At 43.1% G+C, this 26,957-nt stretch overlaps 1 protein-coding gene across 12 annotated transcripts in view; it reads right to left on the bottom strand.

Moving 5' to 3' along the window:
* Nucleotides 1–3,938: 3,938 nt before the first annotated feature.
* myo18ab (myosin XVIIIA b) overlaps nt 3,939–26,957 on the bottom strand; it is a 149,984-nt gene continuing 126,965 nt past the window's right edge. For 8 of the 12 annotated variants that reach the window (XM_084065298.1, XM_084065299.1, XM_084065301.1 and 5 more), the window contains 9 exons: nt 26,709–26,825; nt 24,822–24,905; nt 22,530–22,667; nt 18,731–18,916; nt 15,863–16,002; nt 14,504–14,548; nt 10,155–10,277; nt 7,442–8,977; nt 6,011–6,145 (listed from right to left, as the gene is read on the bottom strand). In XM_084065298.1, coding sequence (XP_083921424.1) covers nt 7,450–8,977; nt 10,155–10,277; nt 14,504–14,548; nt 15,863–16,002; nt 18,731–18,916; nt 22,530–22,667; nt 24,822–24,905; nt 26,709–26,825 — 2,361 coding nt within the window. In that variant the 3' untranslated portion in view covers nt 6,011–6,145; nt 7,442–7,449. Of the gene's footprint in view, nt 6,146–7,441; nt 8,978–10,154; nt 10,278–14,503; nt 14,549–15,862; nt 16,003–18,730; nt 18,917–22,529; nt 22,668–24,821; nt 24,906–26,708; nt 26,826–26,957 lie in introns of all 12 variants that reach the window. The other 4 variants (XM_084065291.1, XM_084065300.1, XM_084065293.1 and 1 more) reach the window with 2 other exon arrangements.

Here is a 26,957-nt window from a genome sequence, read left to right as displayed (position 1 = left end):
ACCAGGGGGTAAGCAGAATCACTTACCCACACCAGTGCCAGTTTGACCTTGCCAGTGGCCTTGTCCTGCTGTCTCGTTTGTCGGCTGCAGTAATCGTAGGCAGGGAGCCTCAGACGAAGCATTGTAACTGTGTTCGACTCTCTAAGGTCTCTGCGTGATGCTGACCATCTCCACCCGCTTACAAGGCTCACGCCTCCAGTAAAACCGGCTGTCCAAAAAGGTTACTTGGCATGAGCGACACAGGGCAGATGCACGTCGCAAGAATCTAACAATGTTTATCCCAATGCAAACCTCCTCTTGAAAAATGTATGGGGCGGCAAGCTGATGCTCAATTAGTTATGAATTGAATATCTAATTTACTTCATCAGCCAGAACCCAAAGCAGTATGTTGAAGCCCAAACTATTTTCATGTACAGTATAGCATCTTTTTCCAGCATTAAAGTTTGTAAATATGACAACAGTAACTTAACGTTTTTATATAAGATTATTAAACAAAAATGTTTAAGGTGTGACTCTAATGTTTAATCCTCAGGCATCAAGTCGTTGTTTTTTATGCTCTAATAAAAGATGCAAAAATTGTGAATTTAACAGCATGTTTGAACAGTATTTAAACATTTCTGTAATGACTTGTCTACAACAATCTGTCCCTTATCTAATATCCTTTATCATCTAGTCTTGATTGGAAAAGGAAGGGCCCAGTAAACAGTAACAGTATATGAACTGTGTCACATAGCTTTCGTTATTGTGCTGATGGTATTTCAAATACAGAAATGCACTGGACTACTACTCACACAGACAGGCTACAGAACAAGACCCGGTATAGTATCCTAGATATTAAAATTGGCTACAGAGCCACAAATCCGACCGCTATGCCCATATATGGTCATGTGTAGATATGGGACCGACCGAATTCAAAGTCGGCACGTGAAGCGACAAGGACGGGAGGAACTGCGGTGCCGGCCACCGCGTCATTCGGTTACGTAGTTGTCCAGAACCGCCCAGTAGCGTATGGTGGGTTCTAACGTGGACCGGGCCAGATTCTTAAACCCCCCCCCCCCCCCCCGCGGGCCGGCGGGGGGGGGGGGCTCGCGCAACGATGGTTTGACGGGGAAACCGGTTTTTAATGGCCACCCATTAACAATCCGGCCGAATGCAAATAAGCCCGATTTTAAAACAAAGGCGAATTTCTGTGGTTGGCTACAACAGAATGGGTGATGGGGTGCTAATGTTGTTATGTTGATTTTTTGTTTTTTTCCCCCTGGGGGAGCAGAGTTTTCCAGACCGGGCCATGGCCCCATTGGCCTCTATGACGATACGCCCTTGGAACCGCCAATCCAACCGATATGTCCATACTGTATATTGGCATATGGATTTACAGTTGTCCAGAACAGCCGATCCAACCAATATGCCCATATATGGGCAGGCCAATATACAGGGTATGGCACTGGGTATGGGCATTATACTAATGACATCAGGGATCTCCATTTATGGGCATAAAGGGGACACAGGTAGACAGAGAGATACAGAGATCTCCATATGGGCACAAAAGCGACACAATGACTCCGTTGCACAAAACAGACGGCAGTAACTAACGAGGAACCTCATCTCGGAGCTATACAGCGGAGGGAGAGGTTCCGTCGGAGCTAGCCTCACACCAGTGGTCTGATCAAATGGTGGTCCGTCCGTGGTTCAAATGCCCAATAAATAATGGACCTTGACATGAAAAGCCAAGGGTTAAAAACTACTGGTCTAGATGTTGGGGCCGCAACCTCTGGTATTTGTAAACAGCTTCAAAATCACTTCCTTCACCACATTAACCACTTATGCCCAACACGTCATAGCCTAGGACAAAGAATTGCCGATCTATGAGCGAACTACTAAAGCATCACGAAGTTGTGAGCTTGTAGATTGGCTATTTATGCTGCACAACACCAGTGCACTGTACAACACGTATCAATTAAGCATATGTATGCCTAGGCCATATTTGAGAATTTGTGCCAACATCATCATGGCCACAATAGGGACTCAAGGCTTAATGTGGTTAAAAAAACGTTTATACACATTAGGAAAGTCCACACTATTTGTATCTAGCTGTATGCAGTTTTTGTTATGCATTGTGCCTAATTCATATGCATCTTCTTGAATATTGTATATGGTTTCCCTTTGTCTATCAAATAGGCAATAAGATCAACTTATTATGTTACAATTAATTGAAACAGCAAAGTGCATATCCTCGTTTACAGGGAAGTGATCATAATAGCCCACAAGAAGAAAGAACATAAATGACTTTCATGTGCACCAAAGGACAGAGTTAAATGAAGAGCAAAATGCGGAGCACATTCCAAACCAATATCAAAACTATGAGATTGAATATTGATCGCTTGACAGATTAGATCTTTGCTTCCCTCTATTCCAACATCTTTCAAGGACACTTTCAGCACTTTGTGAAATTCTTCACCGTGTCAGCAGTTCTGAGCAAACTATATCTTATTGTATAGATTAAATGTTTCCATATAGATAAGAATTTCCCAAGGGTTAATATCGTTTGGGAAATTGTTATAGCCAAGGAGAGAAAATGACCATTTAAAATACAGAAATACAATGGTTCTGTCAGAAGAACCACAGAGAGATGGTAACATGGTAGCTGCAAAATCAACATGGGTGAGATGCTGGGTTAACAGTCGATTTCCACCTCGAGCTGCCCAGGAAGCCTCCTCACTGGTCCTCTTCATCACCCTTACTATGCATGATTAATCATTTACTCTATGTAAATTCTTCCACATTGCCTGTGTGTTAAGCCAGTGGCTCTCAACCTGTGGGTCGGTTCCCCACATGATTTTGGGGGGGGGGTCCCCAGATGACAGTGAAGTGACAATTTAAGTAACCTTTTTAATACCAAAAAAATAACTAAACAAAAAAAACTTTTAAAAATAAAGCAAAGAAAAAGTAATCAACTACAAAAAAAAAAGTCAAACATTCCAAGTGCTTGGGGGGGGGGAGGGGTCCCCAATTCAAATAAGATTAGGGCTTTTCCACAGTGGCTTGTCAAAATGACATGACAGCCAGTGAGCGAAGTGAGAGCTAATATTGTTTTAATGTTAATAGATAGTTTCTCCCCCTATACTCCCAGCTGTGTTGATATCTGTGGTTGGTTGATCTTCAGGAAATTAAAGGGACTCCACCATACATTTTAACTTTTTCTTCTTCTTTGTGTATTTTTGGTCTCCCCTACCTCTCTTCTATCCCCCAAAATACCCCAGTTTGAACACTCAGGCTTTCACAGCATACCTGAGGTTTTATGTAAATTGGTCTCAAAACAGGCCAAACTGATATGCCCCCGAAAGTGACGTCAATAGCGGTACAATCCCTCCCGTTTTTCAGTTTCAACATTAACATCTTTTTTCAAACTGGCTCAATAGCGCCACGTGCCAAATCAGGACAATGTGGTATTGCATGTAAAAGTGCTTTATAAGCCAGCGAGAAGTTAGTTGGAATGAGTATATCTGAGGCTTAATTTAGGCTCAAATTTTTTGAAAAACGTTTGAGGGACATAAACAATATATCAAATATCAGATCTTTTTTTTAAATTCATGGTGTAGATCCTTTAAACACCGTTCTTGTGCTGTTGCAGCTTGGCTCTGAGTTCTGCTCTGACAGAAAATAACCATTTGCCTTTAAACCAGAGAAGGGGGGGGGGGGGGCTGTGGGATTAAAAGGCAGTCTTGGGGTCAACGTCACTGTTGACATTTCTGAGAACGGATGAAAACGTCAAATCGCAATCACATGCATTTGATTTTCTACAAATCTTTTGTATGGCCTCCAGGAATCTTAAGAGCGGAACCGTATCAAAAGAACATTCAAGTCTAAAACAGAGTGACATGCCCCCAAAAATACAACATGCAACCAGTGAGGGAGAAAAATCAGCCCTGAAGTCGCAGTAAAACAATCACCATCATTTATTTACAATATATTAAATTGTAATGCAAAATTATTACTTATAACAAGTGGTCATTTTGTTCAATAACGAAAATAAACGAGCTATTTTGAAAGCTAGCATGATCCATACAGGTATTTATACATAAATATTAATGTGTACAGTCAGCAATGTTATGTCATTTTACGCTTTCCGTTTTCCTTTTCTACGCAGGTAGTTTGTTGAACCAGGTTCAAAATGTCATGCCAATCTCATGTTGACTGCATAGAGAATAAGTAGAAGTAATAGACGTGTGTCTATAAAAAAAGCATGTATAATACAATCACACTGAACTTCTTCCTCTTGCACCGAAAATCAGCAAATCTTTTCAGCCACCAAATCCATGTAAGATAATTTATGGACGTTGGAGGCCTAACTAAAATATCTTAATGTTGCTAATTCATAAATACTAGAGACATGGCCAAAGGGTTCAATGTAACACTTAAGCAACCATGACAATGCAGATTTCCTATTTTCTTGCCGTTTCAGGAGGCGTCACTAGGTCTGGACTAGCATATTGACAAAACTTACAGAACAAAACAGGGCATCAAAGACACAGAAAACTCTTTCACAGTATTGGCTCTTGAACGGATGGCGGTGTGTCCAGTTAAGGAAGGCGACTTTAAGATGCTGGTTCAGGATGCTGTTTCCAGTCTGCTCAGTGTTGTTGTGTCGTGTTGCGTGTTTGTCAGTGAACCAACTAAACACTGGTGCCCCATGTCAAGTACATTCCCTTTGGAAAGCAAAAGCACATTGAATTGAAAACAAAACAAAAAAACAGAGCAAGCATGTGAACAAGCACAAGGAGAGTGAGTTCGAAAAAAAACAAACAAAAAACTGCCGAGCCAAAAAATCGTTCCTCCCTACAGAATTGCGACAAGTACTTGAGTCAATGCAAGTTGGTATAAGAATGAGACAAGGCATTTCACAGAGGTGTGCTCAAACCTCATGGAAATTCATATTGTTGACGGCGCTACTTCCCAAACAAATTATCCATCTCTTTCAAACATCAAAACAAATGATGAAAAAAGAAATGGAGGAGAGAGGAGTTGCTTTCATCACAGAGCAGTTAGTGCTGCAGCCCTCTGTCTGTGTTATGGAAAAATGATTTGCCTGAAAGAAAAGCCTGCAGAATCTTTGAGGGATCAAACGGCAAGCGGATGATGAGAGCGTCTCGGGTGCGCGGTTCACCAAACAGCCCAGATCCAAGCACAGCTGGAAAGAAGACAGCTGTACAGAAAGACCCTACTTAAATCAAATGGCACTTGAAGTCCGCAAAAAAGAAAAAGGGGGAAAAAAATAAAAAATAAAACGGGGAGAAATATCCAGGATTTTCTCCAAAGACGAAACTTGAGCAGGCAATAATAACAGTGCACGGGCACACATACAAAGGCTTTTTTTGGTTGACAATCGTTTCTTCTTCTACGTTTTTGAATTATGGTGCACTGATGATTATAATAATCATGATAATAATAATAATAATATTAATAAGGGAAAAAGACAAAATGTCAGAGTTCTTTGGCTCAGTTACAACCATGATAGAAGGCAAATGCTGTAGGAAAGGGGAGCGTTGCTCAAGCCAAGCAGCTGTGTGTGCAGCCAGCAGAGACAAGGCATTATTAATGAAGCTACTGTTTTGGAAGGGTGCTGGGGGGCCGGGGGTGGGGGGCCGCGTGGTTCCTGACAACATAGATTTAATACTGCACCCAAACCCTTCAAGGATCTGGCATAGCAAGCGCTGCATAATAATAATAATAATAATAATACTAATAACAGGAACAACAATTATAATATTGTCTGCTTTGCTGTAGGGCTATTACGCCCCATTGAGCAGTTGAGTGTTTTGGGTGTCTGGCTATTCTTTATATGTGCGTCTATAGTACGTGTATTCATGTGTGTGTGAGTGTGTCCCATTGTACACGACTGGCGTCAACTTCACATGCAAGGCCAAACAATGCGACTGAGTGATTGTGTGTGTGTATGTGTGTATGTCTAATATACAGGGACATCTAGGATTAGGTTGTGGACTCAGAAGGCTTGTCCTCGCTGTCGCTATCATTCAGGTAGCTGCCGCGTTTGTATCGGGAGCGGGACGACCCCCCTTCTTCCCTCTCCTCTTCCTCCTCCTCTTGGTCGGATCTGTCCAGACAGAAGCGTCTACGGCTGGGTGGGCTGTTGAGAGGCAACCACAAGAAGATGGAGTTAACTTCAAACATAGAGCAAGCACATAGCTACTACACCTCTTTACACAGGTCAACCTAAATCTAAAATCCAATATCAGCCATCATAGCTAGTGCTGTGCACCAACTAAAAGGTAAACCCATGCAAGAGAAAAAGAAAGCACATTAGCAGGAAGAGGGTTGGGGGCACAAAATGTGAAGAAATGTGACATATGGGCTCGCTTTAACTCAGTGACACACACAAGTCCAGGACCAATTTAACCACATGAACCCTATTGTTGTTTTCTAGGGAAAACATTCGCGGAAAATCGCTGTGACGAGCTCATAGATGGGCTATTTTTAGCAAAGAGATTTGGCATAGATGGAAAAGTATAGACCCCTGGGGGACCCCAGTCAACAAAGTCTAACAAGACAAAAATGCAAAGCTGTGCTTTACATCAAGTATCAGTTAATAACACTACCAAAATTCAGGTCAAATCATCACAGTCCTCTCATGCAATATATAGAGTTTTGATAAAATCGGTAGACCACCTACAGTACAAATCACTCTGGGTTTTAACATTATTTAACATTCACGCTGCTTAAATATTGCAAACCTGGGGTTAATTACTGTCAATCGTGCATCTAAGATGAACTCGCTAGTTGGTGTAAATCGATGCTTGGGGTCTAATTACACCTGCAGTTAAGGGGCTTGAGAGGAAAATCTATGGTGGCCCACTTAATTGACGACTCCTGTTATTTTTGCCTTTTCAGGGCAATAAATCACAGAGACATTGGGAGAGGAATTAGTGGCGGCATAATACCCACGTGAGTCCCACTTCTCACCCCCACCACTCAGCTAATCTGCATGCTGATCAAATTCACAACACGCCTAAGCCACATCCTCTCCCGGTGAGTTTCCCACTAAAGTCTTAATGGCATTACTGCAGCAAAAAAAAGAAGAAATGTCACGATAATTGTCATTCTAGAGACATAATCCTAATTGCTCTAAGAGGAGCCGCTGTGAACTAATGAACGCTGCTACCGGTGTTCAGATAGACATTTTTGAATGTGGATAAATATCCCAAAACAACAGCAACAACAATCTAAAAAACAACAACATCTGCAAAGTGATAGCTCACAAAAAGTCCAAATGAAAAACTCTTTTGTCAAAGGGCTCTATATACAGTATCTATTAATCCATCGGTGGTATCTATCAGTGACATATCTGTTAGTGATATCTTTCAGTGGTTAGAATCACACCATGCTCCAAGTACATTCCTCAAATCCACACCAGGCAACCACCTACTGCCTGCTTTATTCACTTTCGTCTTCTGGCCGATAAAGGTATTTCATCATCAGGCTGTCCACTTTCTTCTTCCTCTTCTTGTCCTGCTTCTTGTTAGGTTGCTGGCCCTCAGTGGGTGCCCCAGGCTCCTCTTCCGCTTCTGGGCTAGAAGTGCGTCGAGGCGGGGCTCTCTTCACGCTGTTGGAGCTACGGTAAGAAATTGTAGAAGCACCCGAGCTGGAGTCGGACTCTGAGTCGGACTCTGAGTCTGAAGACGATGAAGAAGAGGAGGAGGAGGAGGACTGGTCCCTCTTTTTTGACTTCTTCTTGGACTTCTTGCCTTTCTTCTTTGAACTGCTTCTCTTGTGGCGGTCGTCGTCGGAGCTGTTGGACTCGGAGCTGTGACTCCTCTTCTTCTTCTTACTTTTGCCTTTGCTCTTGCTGCGACTGCGGCTGCTACTTCTGCTACTTCTGCTCATGCTGCTACTTCTGCTCATGCTGCTGGGGGCTCTGACGCAGTCCACGGCGGACGCAGAGCGTCTGAGGCTACTGCCACCGCGGCCACTGTCTGCCTCGCGCACACTCTTGCTGTCATCGTTGACGTCTTTCCCTGCCTCGGCCTCAGAGTCTTCCAGGCTGGTGCGCTTGAATTTGATGGGCTTGAAGCTCAACACCTCATTGATGGCCTTCTCCAGGTCAGGGTCCAAGTAGTTGCGATGGCTCACTGGTTTGACATCCGAGGTGTCCAGCAGGTCATCATCCCCCATGGAGGATCGGGCTTGTGGGGGCGGCATGGACATGCTACGGCCGGTGGAAGAGTGAGGACTGTATGCTGACGACCTCTCTGTGAACGCCACACTCCGGCTGTCATCCATATCGACGTCAAACTCGCTGAGGCGGCAGCTGCGCGCCACAGACATACGGGAGTCGGCGCGGCTCACGCTCCCGGGGCTGCGTCCACCAGACCACCTACTCAAACTGGGGCTGCGTCTGTACGAAGACTCCCCGCTCCTCCCATCATCTAGACGGGAGGTGCTTTGGCGGCGTCCCAGAGGGCTGGACTGGCCTAAGCTTATGGTGGACTTGGCGTCGTCTTCTGGGCTGAACATATGACGCGTGGAAGCCCGACTTGGCGCGATAGTGGACTCTTTGTCGAAGTCGCCCCAGCGGCTGTCCATGCCTTTCCTGGCTCGGCTGGTGGCCTCCGAATAGGCCTGGGAGATGACCGAGCCTCGGTCGTCCATGTCCTCTGCCGCCTGAGATTTCCTCCAGGAGGTGACAGAGAGGCAGTCGTCCTGGGGGTCTGAGGCTTTGGGCTTGGCCTTGCGGAACGAGGAGAGAGGCTCCTGTGACTCAGAATTGTCCTTGAGGGTGCTGAAGAGGGAGCTCTCATCCCCTTTGCCACCAAAGGAGTCCTTAAGGTTGGAGCGTTTCCTGTAGCTAAGAGAACTCATCACAGACACAGGCCTGCTCTGCTCTACCTCCTTGCCCTCTTTATTAGCCTCCTTCCATTCCTTACCCTCCTTCGCTTCCTTTGCATCTAAATTCACAGCAAATCTAGAGAGAGAATGGAAAAAAAGGAGTAGAAAGGAAAAGTAAAAGGAAGGAGGAGAGTGGGAGAGCAAAAGTGGAAACATAGATGAAGTCGGTGTAAAGTGGCGTGGAAGGGAACATAAGAAAAGAGAATAAGAGCAGATGAACAACAAATGAATAACAAACTTGAGACACGTCTAAAAGAAATGTGATGGAGGAAGCTGAAAAGAGATGACCTTCAGGAGGATCTTAGGTGTACAGCTATGAAAAGTAAAAGGAATGAGGAATTATATTTGAAGGAGTTTACTTTTGGAGACACCACATCAGTGCAGACTAGGCTTCTAAATTAAATACATTTTACACTGCAGGTATTGGAGCTCTGACAGAATATATTGGCTTGCTGTAATCAATTCCTTTACGCGGGAATCAAAGTCCAAGCCGCTTCTAATGAGCGCTATATTGAACAATGGAGTGTGCAATATTGATTCCAATAAAATGTTATGCCTGTAAATGTTACAGAGGATTTCAGTCAAGCATCTCATTGTAGTTAAATCCTCTGAGGGATTCTGCAGTGTTACTGTGAGTGTGCGTGCGTGTGGGTATGGGGATGTATTTAAACTAACACACACTAAACCTTCTCTAAGAGACAGTGGCAGCTAGGTATCGGAGCTAAGCTCTCCTGGTGTGTTGTTGTCCGTGGGGACACACAGTAAACACAGATTTAGAAACTCCCCAAACTTTTCAAAGTTGCAGCGGCTCGAGTAGGGGGAGGCGAGTTAAATCTTGTGATAAGGAGAAAAATCTAGGGCAATCGAAGCTGTCAGCAGGCAGACACACCCATTAATCTCAGGGAGAGAGGGGGGGCTCAGGTAGTCTATGCCAGCTGGCCATTGGGCATGTCGATAAATCTGCCAGGGAGGCAGCTCCCTTTTAGAAAAAAGCCCCCCCCCCCTTGTCATCAGGGGAGTGACAATAAAGACAGAGTGGGTAGATAATACATTCAAGTAATAACACTCCCCTCATTTCAGCCAAGTGCTTTGCTCCAATCGCTTTATCTCCTCTGGGTCAAACCACGTAAACCATTTCATCTGGGTGGGCTGAATACTTAAAGCAGCCAAACGTACGATTAAACAGCTTAATAGCGTCTACAGATTCAATGGTAAAAGGACGGAAAGAGTAAAACGCTGGCCACTGTACTGACCTGGAGCTCTTCAGGCTGCCGTCATCAGAGAGGTTCTTGGCAGAGCCCTTGTTTTTGGACAGCCAAGACTTCACCCCATCTACACGGTCCTCCAGCTCCGAATCTGTGTCTGAATCCCCATCACTGGGTGGCAGAAGCAAACATGGAGAAACAACATTAGAGGAAACAAAAGCAGTGGAGCAACTGGGTTGATGAGACCAGGAGATAAAATAAGTGAAGTTAAAGATGAGGGGATGGATAAAAGAGGAGGGTGAAATAGGTGGCAATCAGCAGAGAGAGAATAATGGAGGAAAAGCGTTTGGAGGGTTGCTTTGTAGTCAGAGCCAGGGGGAAAGAGAATGGGGTTGATTTTTGTAGATTGAAGTTGGAAGTGTTAGTTTGAGAACAAAAGGTGAAGCAAGAGCACCTTTTTCTTGGATAAAACAACAACGTGGGCGCATGCAGTCGATTACGAGATCTCTCGAAAAAACACCAAATAAATCCGGGGGAGTACGCACGCACACAAACAATACATTCAGCACGCAGCTTTGGGTGTTGTTAGAGGCGTTATCATCAGCCTGGTCCTGTGTTTAGCTGGCACAGGGGTCGTGCAAGGAACCAAAGGAAGGATCAATTCCACACACACACACACACACACACACACACACACACACACACACACACACACACACACACACACACAAACAAACACACTTTCATCTAAAGCCATTGTAAGGCAACAGCGGTTTAAGACCCCTGAAAATGGATTTTGAATGGACTGCGCAGACAACAAAACAATAATTTTTTACCTCTCGTTTTTTCATATACTTCTTCAGATGCACTCACACATGCATACGCCTGCAATTTTCTCTCTTGACAAAATGATTTTGTGCACAGCTTGGGTGCGGCACTGTTTTTTTTTCTTTCTTCTGCTAAATTATCATTACACGTTGACAAACCACAGCGAGGCGCGGGGTGAGACGGAGGAGTTGTCATAAAATTTGACACGGATGAAGAGAGCACAACACTCATTAGGTGCCGTCAAAGCCCAGTGCTCGTGTGGTGCTGCGAAATTAAGTTGTTACAGCTTAATGGCCCTACTGAGACATCAGGCTGCTGAGTTGGTGGGTGGAGTTGGGGGGGTGGGGGGGGGGGTGGAGTTATACGTCTCTGCATCTGTTTCGGAAGCCATCTCATCCTTTTGTTGAAGAGAGAGAAAAATCTTTCTACCCACCATTCACATCTTTACAAGGCCCTGTACCACCTACAGTATAATTAAACTTGTTAACGGCCAGAGACAAAAGCTCCCAAGGATTGCAGAGGAGAGATATTCAATAATGGCTTGCACAGTAAAAGGCAACTGCATACCCTGATCCCTTTTATGGTGCACAATAACCTTGGACATTGCTGCTGGGACTGCATTCACTCTGAAGAGAAGGAGGGATTGGCTGGAAGGACAGACGAGGGCCACAGTGGCTCTTAAGGCTGTAATTAGCTTTGCAGGCCATGCCCAGCCTACCAGACAATCTAGGGAGGCAGTGGCTGCCAACTGTTGTGATGACAGAGCAACCAAGCTGCTGTTTTTTGGCACGGAGGACTTGTCAATAAGACAGGGTAAACATCAGACAAAGGCTCTGGGAGATGCAGCACTGACGTTAGCTAGTTGTAGTGAGAAGGTTCCAGAACTGTTTGCTCATCTCTTGCGAGATAAAAACCTCGCTAGGATTTTGTTGTTTGAGTTTTTTGGCGAGTCAACAGTCGTCCTCGGGCCCTCTTAGATTAGTCTTTTAACCTTTCCCTTATCTGCCAACACTCTGTTTTAAATAACTACTCTCGCCTTGAGAAAATGGGAAAGTGAAAAAGGGAAATCGTTTTTGATGTGTGATGCGCCTGGCCTCCTCCTCCCCCCGCTGCATCTTGACCTGAGCGACATTGCTGAGTTTCCTGGGACTTAAAGCTATAGCTGTTCAACTCTTGCAAAGACTCTTGCTTTCCCTGTAGTCGAGATGAGATTCGCAATTCAAGGACTGATCCAGGAGTGATGAATACAGCAAAGTCAACAGGCAAAGATACGTACTGAAAGTCAACTTCAAAAGATGTGTGAATTTCACTCATCGGGGGTTGATATGTGAATGCCTTGATGTCTTACATCATAATAAATTAATAGTGCGTTTAAGTGGATTTCCTTTTTGCCCTAAATAACATTCCATTGTTGCTTTGTGAATTTGGGATCTTGTTGATAAACAGAACGGCGGGCACTTTGTAATCAAACGCTTTACACATGGTGTCAACCACAATTTATATCCTTGACCACCATACCATTAGTTAAGCCCCGCTGAAAGCCTGGGGGGGGGCAAACAAACAGAGAGAGTGCTGAGGAGACATTAATTGTCTGTGACAATCTGCCGCCATTGGTTGTACATCTCTGTTACACACTATTATATTCATCATTAGTTTCTATGGATCCTCCTGCTCTGCTCCAGTCCGCTGTGTCCCTGGATCTTACAGACACTGTGTTTGTGGTGAATGTTCCCATTGAATACTCTTGTGTCTGACCAGATGAGAGCCTGTGAGGGGGACTGTAATACAGTGAGGCATATGCATGCTTTCAAACTCTATCCAGAAACATTTTAGAGGAGAACACATCTTATCCGCTGTGTCAGATCAAAAGGCAACAACGCTTGAGGTGCTCCTGCTGATCTTACTGTTACTGTAGTTTATATACATAGTTAATATTTATAAAGTATAAAAACAAATGACAGCACATAATAGTGTTGTTTTGGGACAGTTTAGTATAAAAGAAGCAAGGAGAAAAAAAGGAAGAAGTAAACGTGGTAAGTTATAGTAGCAGACTAGCAGTAGATCAATTCTCTAAAATGACCAGGGTAAGCATTTCGCCCTTCACATTTGCATTGCTCTGGTAGCCCAACCATTAGCATTCAAAACGCTCTCTGCAGGGCAATAAAATGCCTTGCTTTACTGTACTGCTTAACAAGGCTTAAAAAGAGCAGAGAGTACACACAGACTGCAATAACCAAAGCCCTGACATGGGACCAGGATGGCCTGGAGCCAGAGGTTAACACTGTGTGTGTACTGCCTGCTAGATGAGCAGAAACCCTTTTTGTTGGACAATTGAGCCTCCTGAATTATTAAGCGAAGTGTATGTCAAAGATTGATGAGGAACACGCCCTCCGTTGCTGCTGTCAAGGGGCAGAGTCACCGCGGCAGTGACATCCAGCCCTGGAGCAGGCCACTGAAATATTAAGGAGGGCCCCGGTGACGAGGGGCTGCTCGCCACAGAAACGCTGTTCAAACACCACACAGCGGTGTCCTGACAGAAAGCCCCCTCAGGACAAAGCCAGGCGGTTAAGTACTAGGACGAGAAACCAAGTGGGGCTCCCAAAGGAAAAAGGGGGGAAAGAAATGCCTTGTGGGGGAGTGGGGGGGGGGCATGAGAGAGCAACGAAGGCTGACCGCATTCCGTTATACTTGACGTGCGCTCACTCCTACTGTACACGGTTAACCGGACAAGATGAAAAAGGCTCGTTTCATGCTCGGGCTTGGAGGAAGCATGTCTTGTCAATGGCGTTCGTGCATTTCAGCGAGTGACATCATGCAATGCCTAGTGGTGTAAATTGGGGTTATGGCGGAATTGCTGAGCACTGGAATGATGATGCAGTATCACTGATCCGCCTCTGATTAAATGCCAGATGTTTGTATGTGAGGACATTATGTGATAGTAATGTATGTAGGTGTACTATCCACTTCAGCCCTATTTTATTTACCGTATTTTCCGCACTATAAGGCGCACCGTCAGTGCGCCTTATAGTGCGGATGCGCCTTATAATCCGATGCGCCTTATATATGTATCAATATTGGTTCCCTTGGTTTCCGCACTATAGGACGCACCGTCAGTGCGCCTTATAGTGCGGATGCGCCTTATAATGCGGTGCGCCCTATATATGAAAATAATAAATTTATTGAAGGTGCGCCTTATACTCAGATGCGCCTTATAGTGTGGAAAATACGGTACTTTGTCACATGACAGTGTAGCAAAAATAGCAGATCTACAAGCTCACAACGCTGCACGATGCAATGTGTTGTGAGCTTGTGGACCTGTTATTTTCTATATTTAAAAAAGACTTTAAAATATTGAACATTTTGGAAATAAAGGAGGATTTGTTTTTGTCTACAATGACATGCCCAAATTAGCAATGGTGGTGAGGTGGTAACAGTTGAAAAAAGTTTCTCAACAAATCTGGCATGATCAAAGACAGCAGAATACAGCACCTTCCCCAGCGACAGGAAAACCAGACAATTCCAACACGGTTTGAAACAAATTGAAACACGAGCTCTGTGTTTTTCCTCACGTCCTGTTCTTTCTTTTTTGATACTTTGTCACCATGTCTTGTAAACTGGTCATGATGATGGATGGAGAAAATAGAGACACACAAACAAACAAACACAAAACAAACAGGAAAAACAAACAAGAGAAGAAAGAGTCAAAAACAAACCACAGGAATAAAATGTGAACCTGTGTGAAATGTATCTCTAATAATGAGTTGAGAAATATAAATGGAAATAGACATTATCTAAAACAAACATATCCGAAAACAAGTAGTCCGACTTGTGCCAACACTCCCAAGAAAATCTCTGTGTAGGGAGTGTTGATGTTAACTAAATCAGCAGCACACCTTATCCTGGCCTATAATGGTAATAATAATCAGAATGTAATTATGCTCACAACACATAATGCTGCAAAGCAGAAGGACAGAGAAGACAGCTACCTCACTGTGCTTGCAAATAAACAAGTATCGGCAGGCGTCAGAGAGTGAGTAAATAAATAAATATACAGTAGAACCACAGTGTGAGGATGTATAACTGCTGTTTAAACCGTCCTACAGTATATGTCGTTAAACAGAGGTCCTCAAGGGAGACAAAATCATAATATGAAAAATAAAGGGCAAGGTAAATTAAGCACAAGTGATTTTTGGGAGAGAATGAATCATTCGCAGAGGGTGTGAATAAGTTATGATTGAGTCTAGTGAGAGCTCAATTCTGATTGCTTTATTCAAAGATTAAGGTAGAATAAATGTCAATGGAAAATCCATCCTGCCTGCATCATTCACTCAGCTTTCTGGTTGAACCAGCTATGTAACTGATTATGTCTTACGGTTGGACCGAGGGGTTTTCCAGCTATAGAACCTGGTTCAGTCCTAATCTCTACGGCAGGGGTCTTCAACAGGGGGTCCGGGACCCCTAGGGGGTCCTCAGAGTTATTACAGAGGGGAATCTTTGTGTGATAGGATATATATATATATTTTTTACATTAACCACTTGAACCCTAGCATCTCTATTCAGAGGGGAACATTACTGTAGCTGAAAATAGCAGATCTACAAGTTTAGTGAGCTTGCAGATTGGCTATTTTTGGCAAAGTGGTTTGGTGAGGAGGGGAAAAAGGAGCAAACCATGTACAGAGCCAAGTTCAAGTTTTCTAAGTATTGAGGGTTAAAGTAGGTAAATGTCTGAAATAAACAAAAAAACATTAATTTACAAAACACTGACAGTCAACAAAGCTACCTATAAAATCTATGAGAAAGTTTAATCTGCAACATAATTTTATCAAATATGTAATAGTGGGGGTCCCTGCTTCATCCGTCTCTCAGCTAAGGGGTCCTTGGCCTGAAAGAAACGTTGAAGACCCCTAGTCTACGGCCAGTGGTGGTACCTGTTGATGAGGTCTTCGTTGTCATCACTCTCCATCTCGTCCTCGATGGCCGCCTGGAGGTCGCCAATCCTCTTGAAGGCAAGCTTGAGGTCGGCCCCCAGGCTCTGATTTGCTGCCTCTAAGCTCTCTATGTCCATTTCCTGGGGAATGATAAAAATGTGCTTTTAAGTTGACCTGGTGAAAGAATAACCAGCTCCAAAGTTTACCCCCCCCCCCCCATCCGAACTGCCGTAAGTATCTGACAGGGGAACAAGCACAGAAGACGTGTAAATAGATGCGCAACACACCCCTTCCAACTGATGTTGTTAAAGGAATTGAGTACGTACTGCAAGCTGTGCTCCTAGTTACTGAATGTATCAACCTTTTAATACTGCAGTATTCTGTTCTGTATCCTCAATATTGCAAAGCATCTTAGGCCAGGGGTCTTCAACGTTTTCAGGCCATGGGGAGATGGAGCAGGGACCCCCTACCTCAGGGATAATCAACTAGATTAGGCAAGGGGCCACAAGACTGTGATAACAAAACCGTTTGTTGTGTACTATAGGTCCGATAGGACACAATAATGGACACATTAGGTCCGATAGGACACAATAATGGACACATTATGTCCATTATGGTAACTTATTATTAACTATTTCTGAGTTTAGAGTAGATGTTGTTAATAACACCAAAGAAATGATTCTCCTTATGCATCCATTAGCGTGTATGCGTTAGTTTTGTGTGGACTTTGTCCAGCTTCCATCTTCTCCATCTTCATCCACTTCAAACACATCATATGAGCTTGTGCTCTTATTACCCACGTGCTCAAAACTAATGAAAAAAACTTTCATTCATACGAGACGCTTCCATGACAACCAAAATTCCAAATGTTCATCCTGTACAACCAACCATCTAGTCAAAATTATTTGCATTTAATTTTACATTGGAATATGTTCCAGGGACCACAAGAAAGCTCCGCTGGGGCCAGATTTGGCCGGCGGGCCACCCGTTGAATAACACTGCCCTACCTCGTAGGGTGGGGGGGCTACAACATATTGTATAATTATGTATAAAATTGTGTTTCATATGTATAAACAGACCATGTTATTGTGCATTCAATACTAAGCTATTGAAATAATACAGATTAATATATTCATGCTTTTATTTTAAACATACATGTACAAGGTGTCTGTACCAATGGGTGTCCGTACCAATGCCATTTATAAACATACCTTATTAACTGAGAACCAATGTCAATACTATCAACAATCTGTCAATTGCACAATAATCATGTATAGAAGCTATTCAAAATGGACAGAATCATGATTTATTTTAAACATAAATATTTAAAGACAAATGAACATTTTTGAAAAAATAAAAAATATATAAAAAATGTTTTATATATTTTTATAATGTTTAATCTAATCTAACAACAATTCCGCGGACCCCCTGTTGAAGACCTTTGTCTTGGGCATTCTAAGCCTGGGAAAAACAACTGTATTTTGATCTGAATTGGTACATTCTCATGATTACTGAAACAGTATTAATACATTTAATACTGACTGATAAAATAATTATTATTAATAGTTCTTACAGTTAATATATACATTAACTGTAAGAACCAAAACCATAATACTGATATATTATACTATGTACAGTATATTGAATGATAAAATTGTTTAAATGACTGCAGTAAATTGTGCTGCCAAAAAAGGTCAAAACATCATCGCATGCCAGGATGGAATGAATACATGTGTCTGAACTCCATTTAGAGCCCAAACAAAAGCTGGGTTTTGTCAGGAAAGGCTAGGCATAGCCCAGAGTGTGAATATAACAAACACACAAATGCTTATTCATGCAGGTCATGAGGGCAAACTCTGTGGCCAAACAGCTTCAGCAGAATAATGTCTATGAAAACTGTAAAGAAATTAAAGTTTAAGACGCACTTGCCATCCAGTATTCATGGGGTTACTGGGTCTGAAAATATTGACTTACGGAGAAAACATCATAAGGATATCTTTAACTGTTAACAGTGATGAATATAAAACAATGATGGTGCGGATATTAGACCTGAAAAAGTGTGCTATGCCATTGAGAAGTGGCCTTGACCAATTAACAGCAGAACATCTCAAATATTCTAGCCATAGCATCTCAGTGTTAGATGTGAAATATTCTAGCCCTAAGATTTCAGTGTTACATGAAATATGCAAGCCATAGGATCTGTGTTATTTACTGTTTAAAAAAAGAAAGCATAGCATATTAGCTGACATTATGTTGTCTGTCTTATTAGTACTAGTTGTCAAAGACCAGTAAAATATAATTGCCCTGGCTAGCATAATTCCAAAGTAAAAATAACTCTTTTCGACAAGCTTCAATAATATATAATAATCACTGACAATTAATAAAACACACCCCATATTTGTGTATACATACTGTACGTACATGCACTGAAGGAAGCTGTTTGTATAGAAGACATAACACTAATTACAATATCTGTGTTTCCTTGAATAGTCGATTTGACTGACTTAAATCTTAAGTTACATGTTAATAACTCAAAGTAGTATGTTTAAACTAAATATGTTTTTTTCTACATTGCCATTCTAATGTTGCTGTACATGACTAACCACTTAAACCCTTAATACTCTTAGTTGACTGCCAGACCGCAGTCCCCCAGGGGTCTATACTAGGCCCCCTCCTTTTCCCCTCTACACCAAATGTCTTCGCTGAAAATAGGCGATCTACAAGCTCACAGCACATTGTGATGCATTGTGATCTTGTAGACTGTTCACCCCAGAATTGGGATGCCCAGTTTTCCCAGAAGATAACTCCTGTGACCCAAGTTTGGGACCCTGACCACAGATTGAGCACCACCACATGGCAGGTTCTTACCAGCTCGTGTTTTTTGCGGCTGGCCTCTCCCTCCTTCTTGGCTAGCTCGGCCATCTCCTCCTTCACGTCTCGGATCTGCCTCTGGAGCCGTTTGTTCTGCTCCTTCTCCCGGTTCTCGCTGGTGCTTCGCTGGTCACGCTCTTCCGTCAGCTTCTCAAGGTTCTCCTTCAGACGCGCCACGAGGCTCTGGGGGAGCAGGAAGATGGAAAGTGTCATGACTCTTCTCCCTCAAGTACTGCAAGGGGAGCATATCAGAGGAGGACTCCCAAGCATTGAAATACTTGGGTCAATACAACACACCGTGAAGCAAGGTCATGGAATAATTTCCAGCATATTATAGTGCACAGTACAGGGCAAGTATGAATGAAAGTTAAAACACTCCATCCCTACAGATTTAATTTAGACGGCGATATTAAGAATTGATAAGCTTATTTGTATCAATAATGCATTGTAGTGCAGTGTGACAGACTACCTTTAAAACACAGTGAAGTAGGCCTATGTAACCTTGTTGAGAAGGAGAATTCTATATGAGCGCACAGGCTTTCAAAACGGGCAGCAAGAGGAATTTCAGTCAATTTTCATCAAATGCTAACAGCAAACTTCAGCAAGCTAGCTCCCCCATTAGCTGCTGACCTTGTCCATATTTCACATTCTGAGTGGGTGTTGTACTGTGCCTCCTCAGATCTGTATTGATTGAGTTCTGCTACCTCCAGCTTTGAGATATACTTCTCTGGCAACCTAAAATATGAATTTGCTGCCGTTTGTAATGTTGGTGAGAAACAGTAAAAAGCTATGGCAGAATCAGTGTAAGCCTTAAAACTGCATTGGACGATATGCAGCCCCTATCGAAAAACAAGGGGGGTTGCCATAACAAGCTGTTGTGTTTTAAAACAAGCTAGTTCTAGCCCTCCCCTCGCCTCTGCAAGGTGAGGAGAGGCTGAAGTCTCAGGAGGAGCTTACAGAGCTGGATTTTGACAACATGCTTTAATAAGGAGTAGGCTTGACCAAGGTCCCCGATTTTCTCGGATAAGTGGAACTAGTTTAAGAAGAGTTCTGGTGGTGTTAAGGGATTTTAGTTTTCTCCTCACACTCCAGAATTTTCTCCAGGGAAACCCGAGAGAAAATCAACAAAACTGGGACATATGGAGCTGTCGGAGCCGGGGGCAATATTCTATGGGTCTCATTCATGTAACTCCTCTTAAATTTCTACTATATTTATTTAATGTGCACAGCCTTGATTTGTGTGTATACTCAGGTGTATCAAATGATGCATCCCACTCCTTGGTAAATTGAAATAATGTACAAATTATGTGTAAATAATTTGAATAAAAAGCATTCAGACTGAAGGGTTGTGTGCAACAAGAAGAGGAAGGCCTAATTATACTCTGTAGTATGACAGTGTTGCTCGCCAAAAAGAACAGATCTACAAGCTGAGAATGCTTCGCATCACCAAGAATGTAAGAAGAAAGTAGAAAATAATTTTCCAAATTTTCCCATGTCACGGAAACAGATAATAGTAAGCATGGCAAGATATAATACAAAACTAAATATATTGTTATACCAAACACATCATCGTTGCTGAGGAGGTAAGAATTGCATCAACCATCCTAACTATTCTATCGGCTGTCCTACAGTACATGGGGAAGGGACAGATGCATCTTCATCAGATGGTAAGACTAGGAATTGTATTTGTGGCGTTAATGTGATCTGAGTTGGGTGATTGCTACAGTATTAGAGTTTAATAACGTATAGGGCCGGACTGGGACCAAAATTCGGCCCTGGCATTTTGGCCCAGACCAGCCCACCACAACCGGCGCGCAGATAGCAGACACTCTACCGCAATTTTCCGCGCCCGCGCGCTTTGCGCGTGGCTGACCCCCCCAGCCTCAAGCCAGATCTCCTAGCCTTCCCAATTGTCAGGGACATTACCGTAACTAATAATTGGGCCGTGCAACTCGGAAATGAACAGGAGCAAAAATATACTTTTTTTTGCCTTGTGGCCTTGTGGCTGGTGCTGCAAAATGATGACATATTTCAAACAATTACGGTTCAGTGCTGAATGCTTCAACTAAAAAGATGTATTGATACCGGTTTGGTTGTCTATGTCTGTCAGTTATTTTTCATTTTATTTGACTTAATGTTGGCCACTGAAACATTTTGTTGGTAAAGTATGGCACTACTGTAATTGATTTTGCATGAAGAATAAGGCATTCTAACTAGTGTCTTCACGCATGTTTCTAGATGCATACTCATGTCTCAGAGCACACAGGAGATTTGTGTGTACCAAGGTACACACCGGGTAGGAAGGTAGGGGAGTAGGGGGGGGGGGGGGGGAGCCCCTTATCAAGGGGTTTCCTGTTTACCAGTGTTGCCATGTCTGCTTATATAAGCTAAATATAAGCGACTTTGGGCTTGATTTTTCAGTGTAGTTGGTGATTTCGGCTTGCTTCCTAATGTCTTTTAAACCAGTGGTAACCACATTTTTTTCATGTCAAGTACCCCCAGATTAATGTATTTGTCCACGGACCCCCATCTGAAAATACGCTGTGCCAGCGACCCCCATACAAGATTTTTGTTTGTTTGTAAAATGTTTCAAAAATATTCAAAAAATCTAACTTTTTTCCAGATTTACAAGATCACAATGTCACGATGTGACGCGTTGTTAGCTTGTAGATCTGATATTTTGAAATAGCTGATGTAAAGTGGTAAAACCTAGTCACTTTTTTGGGGGCTTGTTTTCATAGACCTGGCTGCTTGTTTCTCTAGCAAAATCTGGCAACACACTGATTACCTGCATTACACCTGTAGTAGCCTACTAGGGAGGAAGTGGACAGATAATGAATGAAGCAGCAGAAAAGGGCAATGGCGCCGCCCGTAGAAGGGACAAGAATAAGGTGAACAGCTCAATGTGTAGAACCCATCAAGTATCATCTATGCACTTCCTGTTGATATCATTGATTGACAACTCCACAGGCCAATCGGAATACATCACATGCCATGGGAATCACTGACCTTGTTTCAGGCTTTCTCCTTTGTGTGAAAGACAGGGAACTATGTTAAATAAAACAAAAACTACAACATGGCCAGCTCATGCACAAATCAGTCAGTATCGTTATTAACAAAACATTCACATGTAACATAATTATCATCCTGGCCTGCAGATATTTCCCCAAACATCTGCACAAGCTACTATTAACCTGACCAACACAACTTTTGCGAATAAGATTTTTTGTTTTGTTTTTCTTTTTAACTTTCAGCAGTAACAATGTCTGCCTGTAAGCACAGCTAGTAATTACCAAACTGAACTCTGACAAAATGAGCGAACAAGCATTTTATCAGTAGGCGTGAGAGGATTTCAATTTATCTCTGGCAGCATGCGAATGGTAACCTTTATCCCTCACTTAAACCTTTTTTGTCTGGGACAATATCAGGAAGTAATTTGAAAATGACAGAATAACAAATGGCATTGTCAAATGAAAGCAGTAGAGGCTAGAGACCAGAGCGAAGCATCGATGACAGACAGTTATCTAACTGGCAGCCGTGTGGCTGTCTGAAAACTAAGGAGGATGTTAATGTGCGCTGGTGCAAAGAGTAGAATGGAGCTTATTGATGACATGGGAGGAACGGAGTCTTTTCTGATAAATGTAAGAATGTTCAGTCTGATTTTCAACAGGCCTCTGACCAATGATGAACATTGCGGAACAGTTCCCACACACATCACTTTCTCAGACGCTGTGCAAACGCACATGACAGGTTCGTTCCATTAACGGCCATCATGGCCACACTTTTTGACTCTCACCTCCAGGCGTTTGACCTGTGTCTTCTCAAACTCCAGCTTGGTGTCCAGCTCACGGATCTTGGCCTCCTGCCTGCTGACAAGGGACTTCTCCACCATGGACTGCTCCTGGAACTCCAGCTGGCTCTGCAGGGCCTGGATCTGAGAGGCACAAACGCACGCACAGATTTGTACTAACTACGCTATTGTTTACATTCATTCCTACCCTAACCCATAACCCTCACCGCCTCCTAAACCACAATTCTAACCCTAAACCGAGCCCAAACGTATAGGTCCTTGGAAAGTGAAAAGAGGCAGAATGTTCTCACTTTCTGGGATCTTCCTATCCGTGAGGAAATCAGGTCCTCATAAAGATGGAAGTACAAGGAAACACACAACATACAGACAGAAATGCATTAATGATGTATGAGCTACAAAAGAAAAAAAGAGAAAAGAAAAAAGAAAAACATCCTATTCATCTTGCGACAGCCTTGGAAAAAACGGCAGCCTTTACCCAGACAGCTTAAAGTACCTGAAACCACTGCGTGTCTCAACCTCTAAAAAACCCTCTTCGTCATCCCTGAATCAAACAGACAGTCCGAAGGCCTCTCATCTTGGCAGGATACTTCTACTGGAGGACAAGTCCGAAAGCACACATCTCTAATCCCGTAACTCTTTAAAGGCTGTGGACAAGTGCTTTACAGCCCACATTCCTGCCATGATTCACGCTTCAAAAAAAGTAAGAAAGAAAGCCCTTCATTACTGGACTGCTTCATATCCATAATTCAAAGCCTGCGGATGTGTCACACAATACATTTGATTATTTTATCGTCTGTACTGCCATTTCAAAGCAGTGAGGAGAAGACGGGCTTCTCGTCTGGAATAACGATTTACGGAAGAGGCTGAATCTTTTGTTTAACCCCAAGAAAATGATATGCTTTTAAGTGCCTGGAGATTCCTAATGCCGCCGGTGTTTTAAAAATGATGACAGAAAATGTAAGAGAGAAGAGCGAGAGGTACAGCAGGTTGATGGTATTTTGTGGGATAGCAGCCCTGCATCTTTATTTTTCATCTCCGATTTCCCCAAGAACATTCATTGCAAATAAATGATGTTTGGTGTGTGTTTGTGTTTGTTTGAAACTAACCCCCTGGCACTAACATTGATTGTATGTTTGATACTGGGGCACTTTACTCTTTAGGTAAAGAGATAGCAGGCATCACAGTGTAAGAGAAAAGACGGAAGAGAGAGAGAATAGAGAGAGGAGAGAGAAGGTCTGGACATGGCCTCTTGCTAGCTTGATGGGAGTCACAGGACTGCTCACACCAATGGCAGAGATAATTGCTCCGAAGCCAAGGTCTTAGATGGTTATCATCATCTGGGAGCGTGCACAGCTGGCATCGTTGAGAGACATAAATCTCTTGTATCTGGGGGAGTGGCGGGGGGGGTCAGGCGGTAGGCCAGCACTTGGAGCTAAAGGTATTATAGCTATGAACTTTCCCAGCCGCTTTGAGGACAACCCGCAGTGGGTTAAGAAATTCATGGAGAACTGGAGAAACCATTAGGAAGGTGACAACGGAAGCATGTTCAGAGTTATTGCCTGTCTGGGAATGGTGTAACCACGCTGGCCACCAGTGTCCCGTCTTGTCAAGGGATGTCTCACTTGAATGACACATCAATTACATCAAGTCTTGTATTTGTGATGAGAGTCATGCAAAGTCAAGGGGAATAAGAGTGAGGTTCAGGTGCACATTGCTTTTGTCAAAAAAAGCAATCCTTCATCAGCCACTGTGGACGTGGCAACATCTCAATCTTTGTGATGTCCTTGTATGTCTCTTGTATAACACACAGCCTGTCATGGCTGCATGGGCTCCAGCCTCAGATCTCACAATGCTTTATGCTCCTATTCTAACTATATATTGTATGGGAAGGATGGAGGGTCAGAGGATAGTGTATATCTTTAGTTATTACATGGCTTTTTTAAAATATATATATTCTGATTGGTCAATTAAGGTCTGTTATTTCTGAACAACCACTGTGTACAGTGCTACAGTGTTTATGCTGATATGACTGCCGTTCTAATCAAAAGCATGTCATTATTCAGGGCCCTTCATCACCTTGTCTGCTTTTTTTGCAGTAATGACCGGCTGTACATTATCCCGTAAATAATGAAAGGTCCACTGTACATTATCCATTACATGATGACCGGTTGCTTGTATGTAGCCTACATGGTATTTTCATATGGCTGCTACCTTGGCCAGGTCTCTCTCTCTGATCTCAATGGGACTTCCTGGTAAAATCTGAAACACATCACTTACCTTCTCCTGCACCTCCTGCCTCTCCTTGAGGGCCTCCTCCAGCTGGGCTTGTAGGTCACTGATCTGGCCGAGATTCTGAGCAGACTGCGCCACACAAAAACACAAGCAAAGAAGACAGGTTACTGGACAGGTTAATTGGAACCAATGTTGAGTTTTGGTGAGCTGCACTAAAGTAAGATACTAGATTTTTTTTTTATGATGACGGTCAAGAGGTTGGTCATGGAATTTCATGATCGTTGATGTCATCAACTATATGACCCCACTTACAGGTTGCTCTGATGAGAGCCACGTGCTGAAACACGCCAGATGAAAGAAAATGGCTAACTGAGCTCTAATATCTTGCAATTAAAAAAACAATAATTATCCATTTTTTCTCCCCAATTTAGTTATGTCAATTGATTCCTCCCCACACACATTTCTGTGTTGTCACTGCTGTCGTATCCTACTGACTCACCTGCCAGTGAGGAGCCCCCACCAGCAGAACGTAGAGCCTTCGACCTAACACTCCCCATTGACAGGTGCCGCCCCAGCCCGTGCCCGGTACTCCCTGCCCGGCTTCCCTCCCCCGAACATGGGCCAATTGTGTTCGTGTAGACCAGGGGTATTCAACTAGATTAGGCAGGGGGCCACTACAGTAAAATAATTTGGAGTTGGGGGCCACACAATGCACGTGCATGTGTGCACACAATTTGCACGCGTGCGCTTCAAATTTTTCGGGTCTAATTCGGGTCTAATTCGGTCTAATTCGGGTCTAATTCGGTTCTATTTGACCAATATAAATCAACCTTTTTTTGGGTCTAATTCGGTCTAATTCGGTTCTATTTAAGGTTCTAAGTTAAGTTCCAATGAAAGATGGCCTTTCAAGAACTAATGAAGGATAAATAATTTGTACTGTTTTAACTTTGATAACATAAAAACGAACATATATTTACATAAATAATAATTATGATTAAAAAAAATAATAATAATAATGTTTTTTTGGAATATGGCCAGGGGCCACAAGGAAGCTCCTCGCGGGCCGCACGTGGCCCGCGGGCCACCAGTTGAATATCTATGGTGTAGACGCTCGACAAAGCCGGATGCAATTTCTATTTTAGATTGGTGGATTCTTTTCACTAAAGGTTGTTTCAAAGAATAAATAAATAATAACAGTTCTCAATTGGAATGGTAAAAGATAAAAGTACCAAGCACTAAATACACGCAACAAAAATAAAACGTGAAATAACATTAACAAGATAAAATAAATACGATGGGGAGGCAGTTTTTCTAAAAGCTTAAGGGACGGCACAGTGGGCTGGTGAAATCACATATATAAATCAAATTTCAAAGTGACCCATGTGAAATATTTGAGATGAGTGCCGTTTTTTCCCCCTCCTCTAGATGAAGCGGATCCGCTAAGGCCCCATGGGAGCCCAGGCGCTTCACTTATGACAGTAAGGATAGATTCATTTGGTGGCGGTGGAGGCAGATCACTTGTCATTCCATCAGTGTCGTGAGAAAAAGTGCTCTTTCATTTCCACTTGCTGTTCATCTGTGCATGTATATCTGTCTATATTGACGCTAATGCAGGCCAGTAACACATCGGCAAATACCAGCCATCTGGTAAATTACTAAATTGCAGAGGATAAATTCGGTCAATCAATTAAATGTATTATATACAGTATATACACACAAACACACTTTTGTATATTACATTTAATTGGTTGACTGAATGTGCTTATCTATGAGTGTGGGAGAATGTTTGTCAGCATCCGTTACATAGATCATTCAGTGAGTGAGTGAGTGAGTGAGTGAGTGAGTGAGTGAGTGAGTGAGTGAGCGAGCAAGTGTGAGTGTGAGTGTGAGTGTGAGAGAGTGAGTGTGAGTGTGAGTGTGAGTGTAAGACACCTGAGCCACAGCAGCTTTGTGTTTCTTCATCAGCTCGTTGAGGTCCTCCTGGTCTTCCTCCATACGAGACTGGAGGTCGTTTTTCTCCCGCTGCAGACGGCTCAACTGTTCCTCCAACTGTGAGAGAGAGAGAGAAAGGGAGAGAGACAGGGGTAGGGGAGGGGTTGAGAAAGGGAGCGAGAGAGAGAAATATTTTTTAGTTATCATGACAACACATCCAGGATCTGAATAAGTTCGAGTCAGGTGAGA

Source organism: Gymnoscopelus microlampas (genome assembly GCF_963454915.1).
Source record: "Gymnoscopelus microlampas genome assembly, chromosome: 8".
NCBI classification, from domain to species: Eukaryota; Metazoa; Chordata; class Actinopteri; order Myctophiformes; family Myctophidae; genus Gymnoscopelus; species Gymnoscopelus microlampas.
The sequence above is the reverse complement of the archived record's forward strand: the minus strand, read 5'-3'. Positions and strand labels throughout refer to the sequence as shown.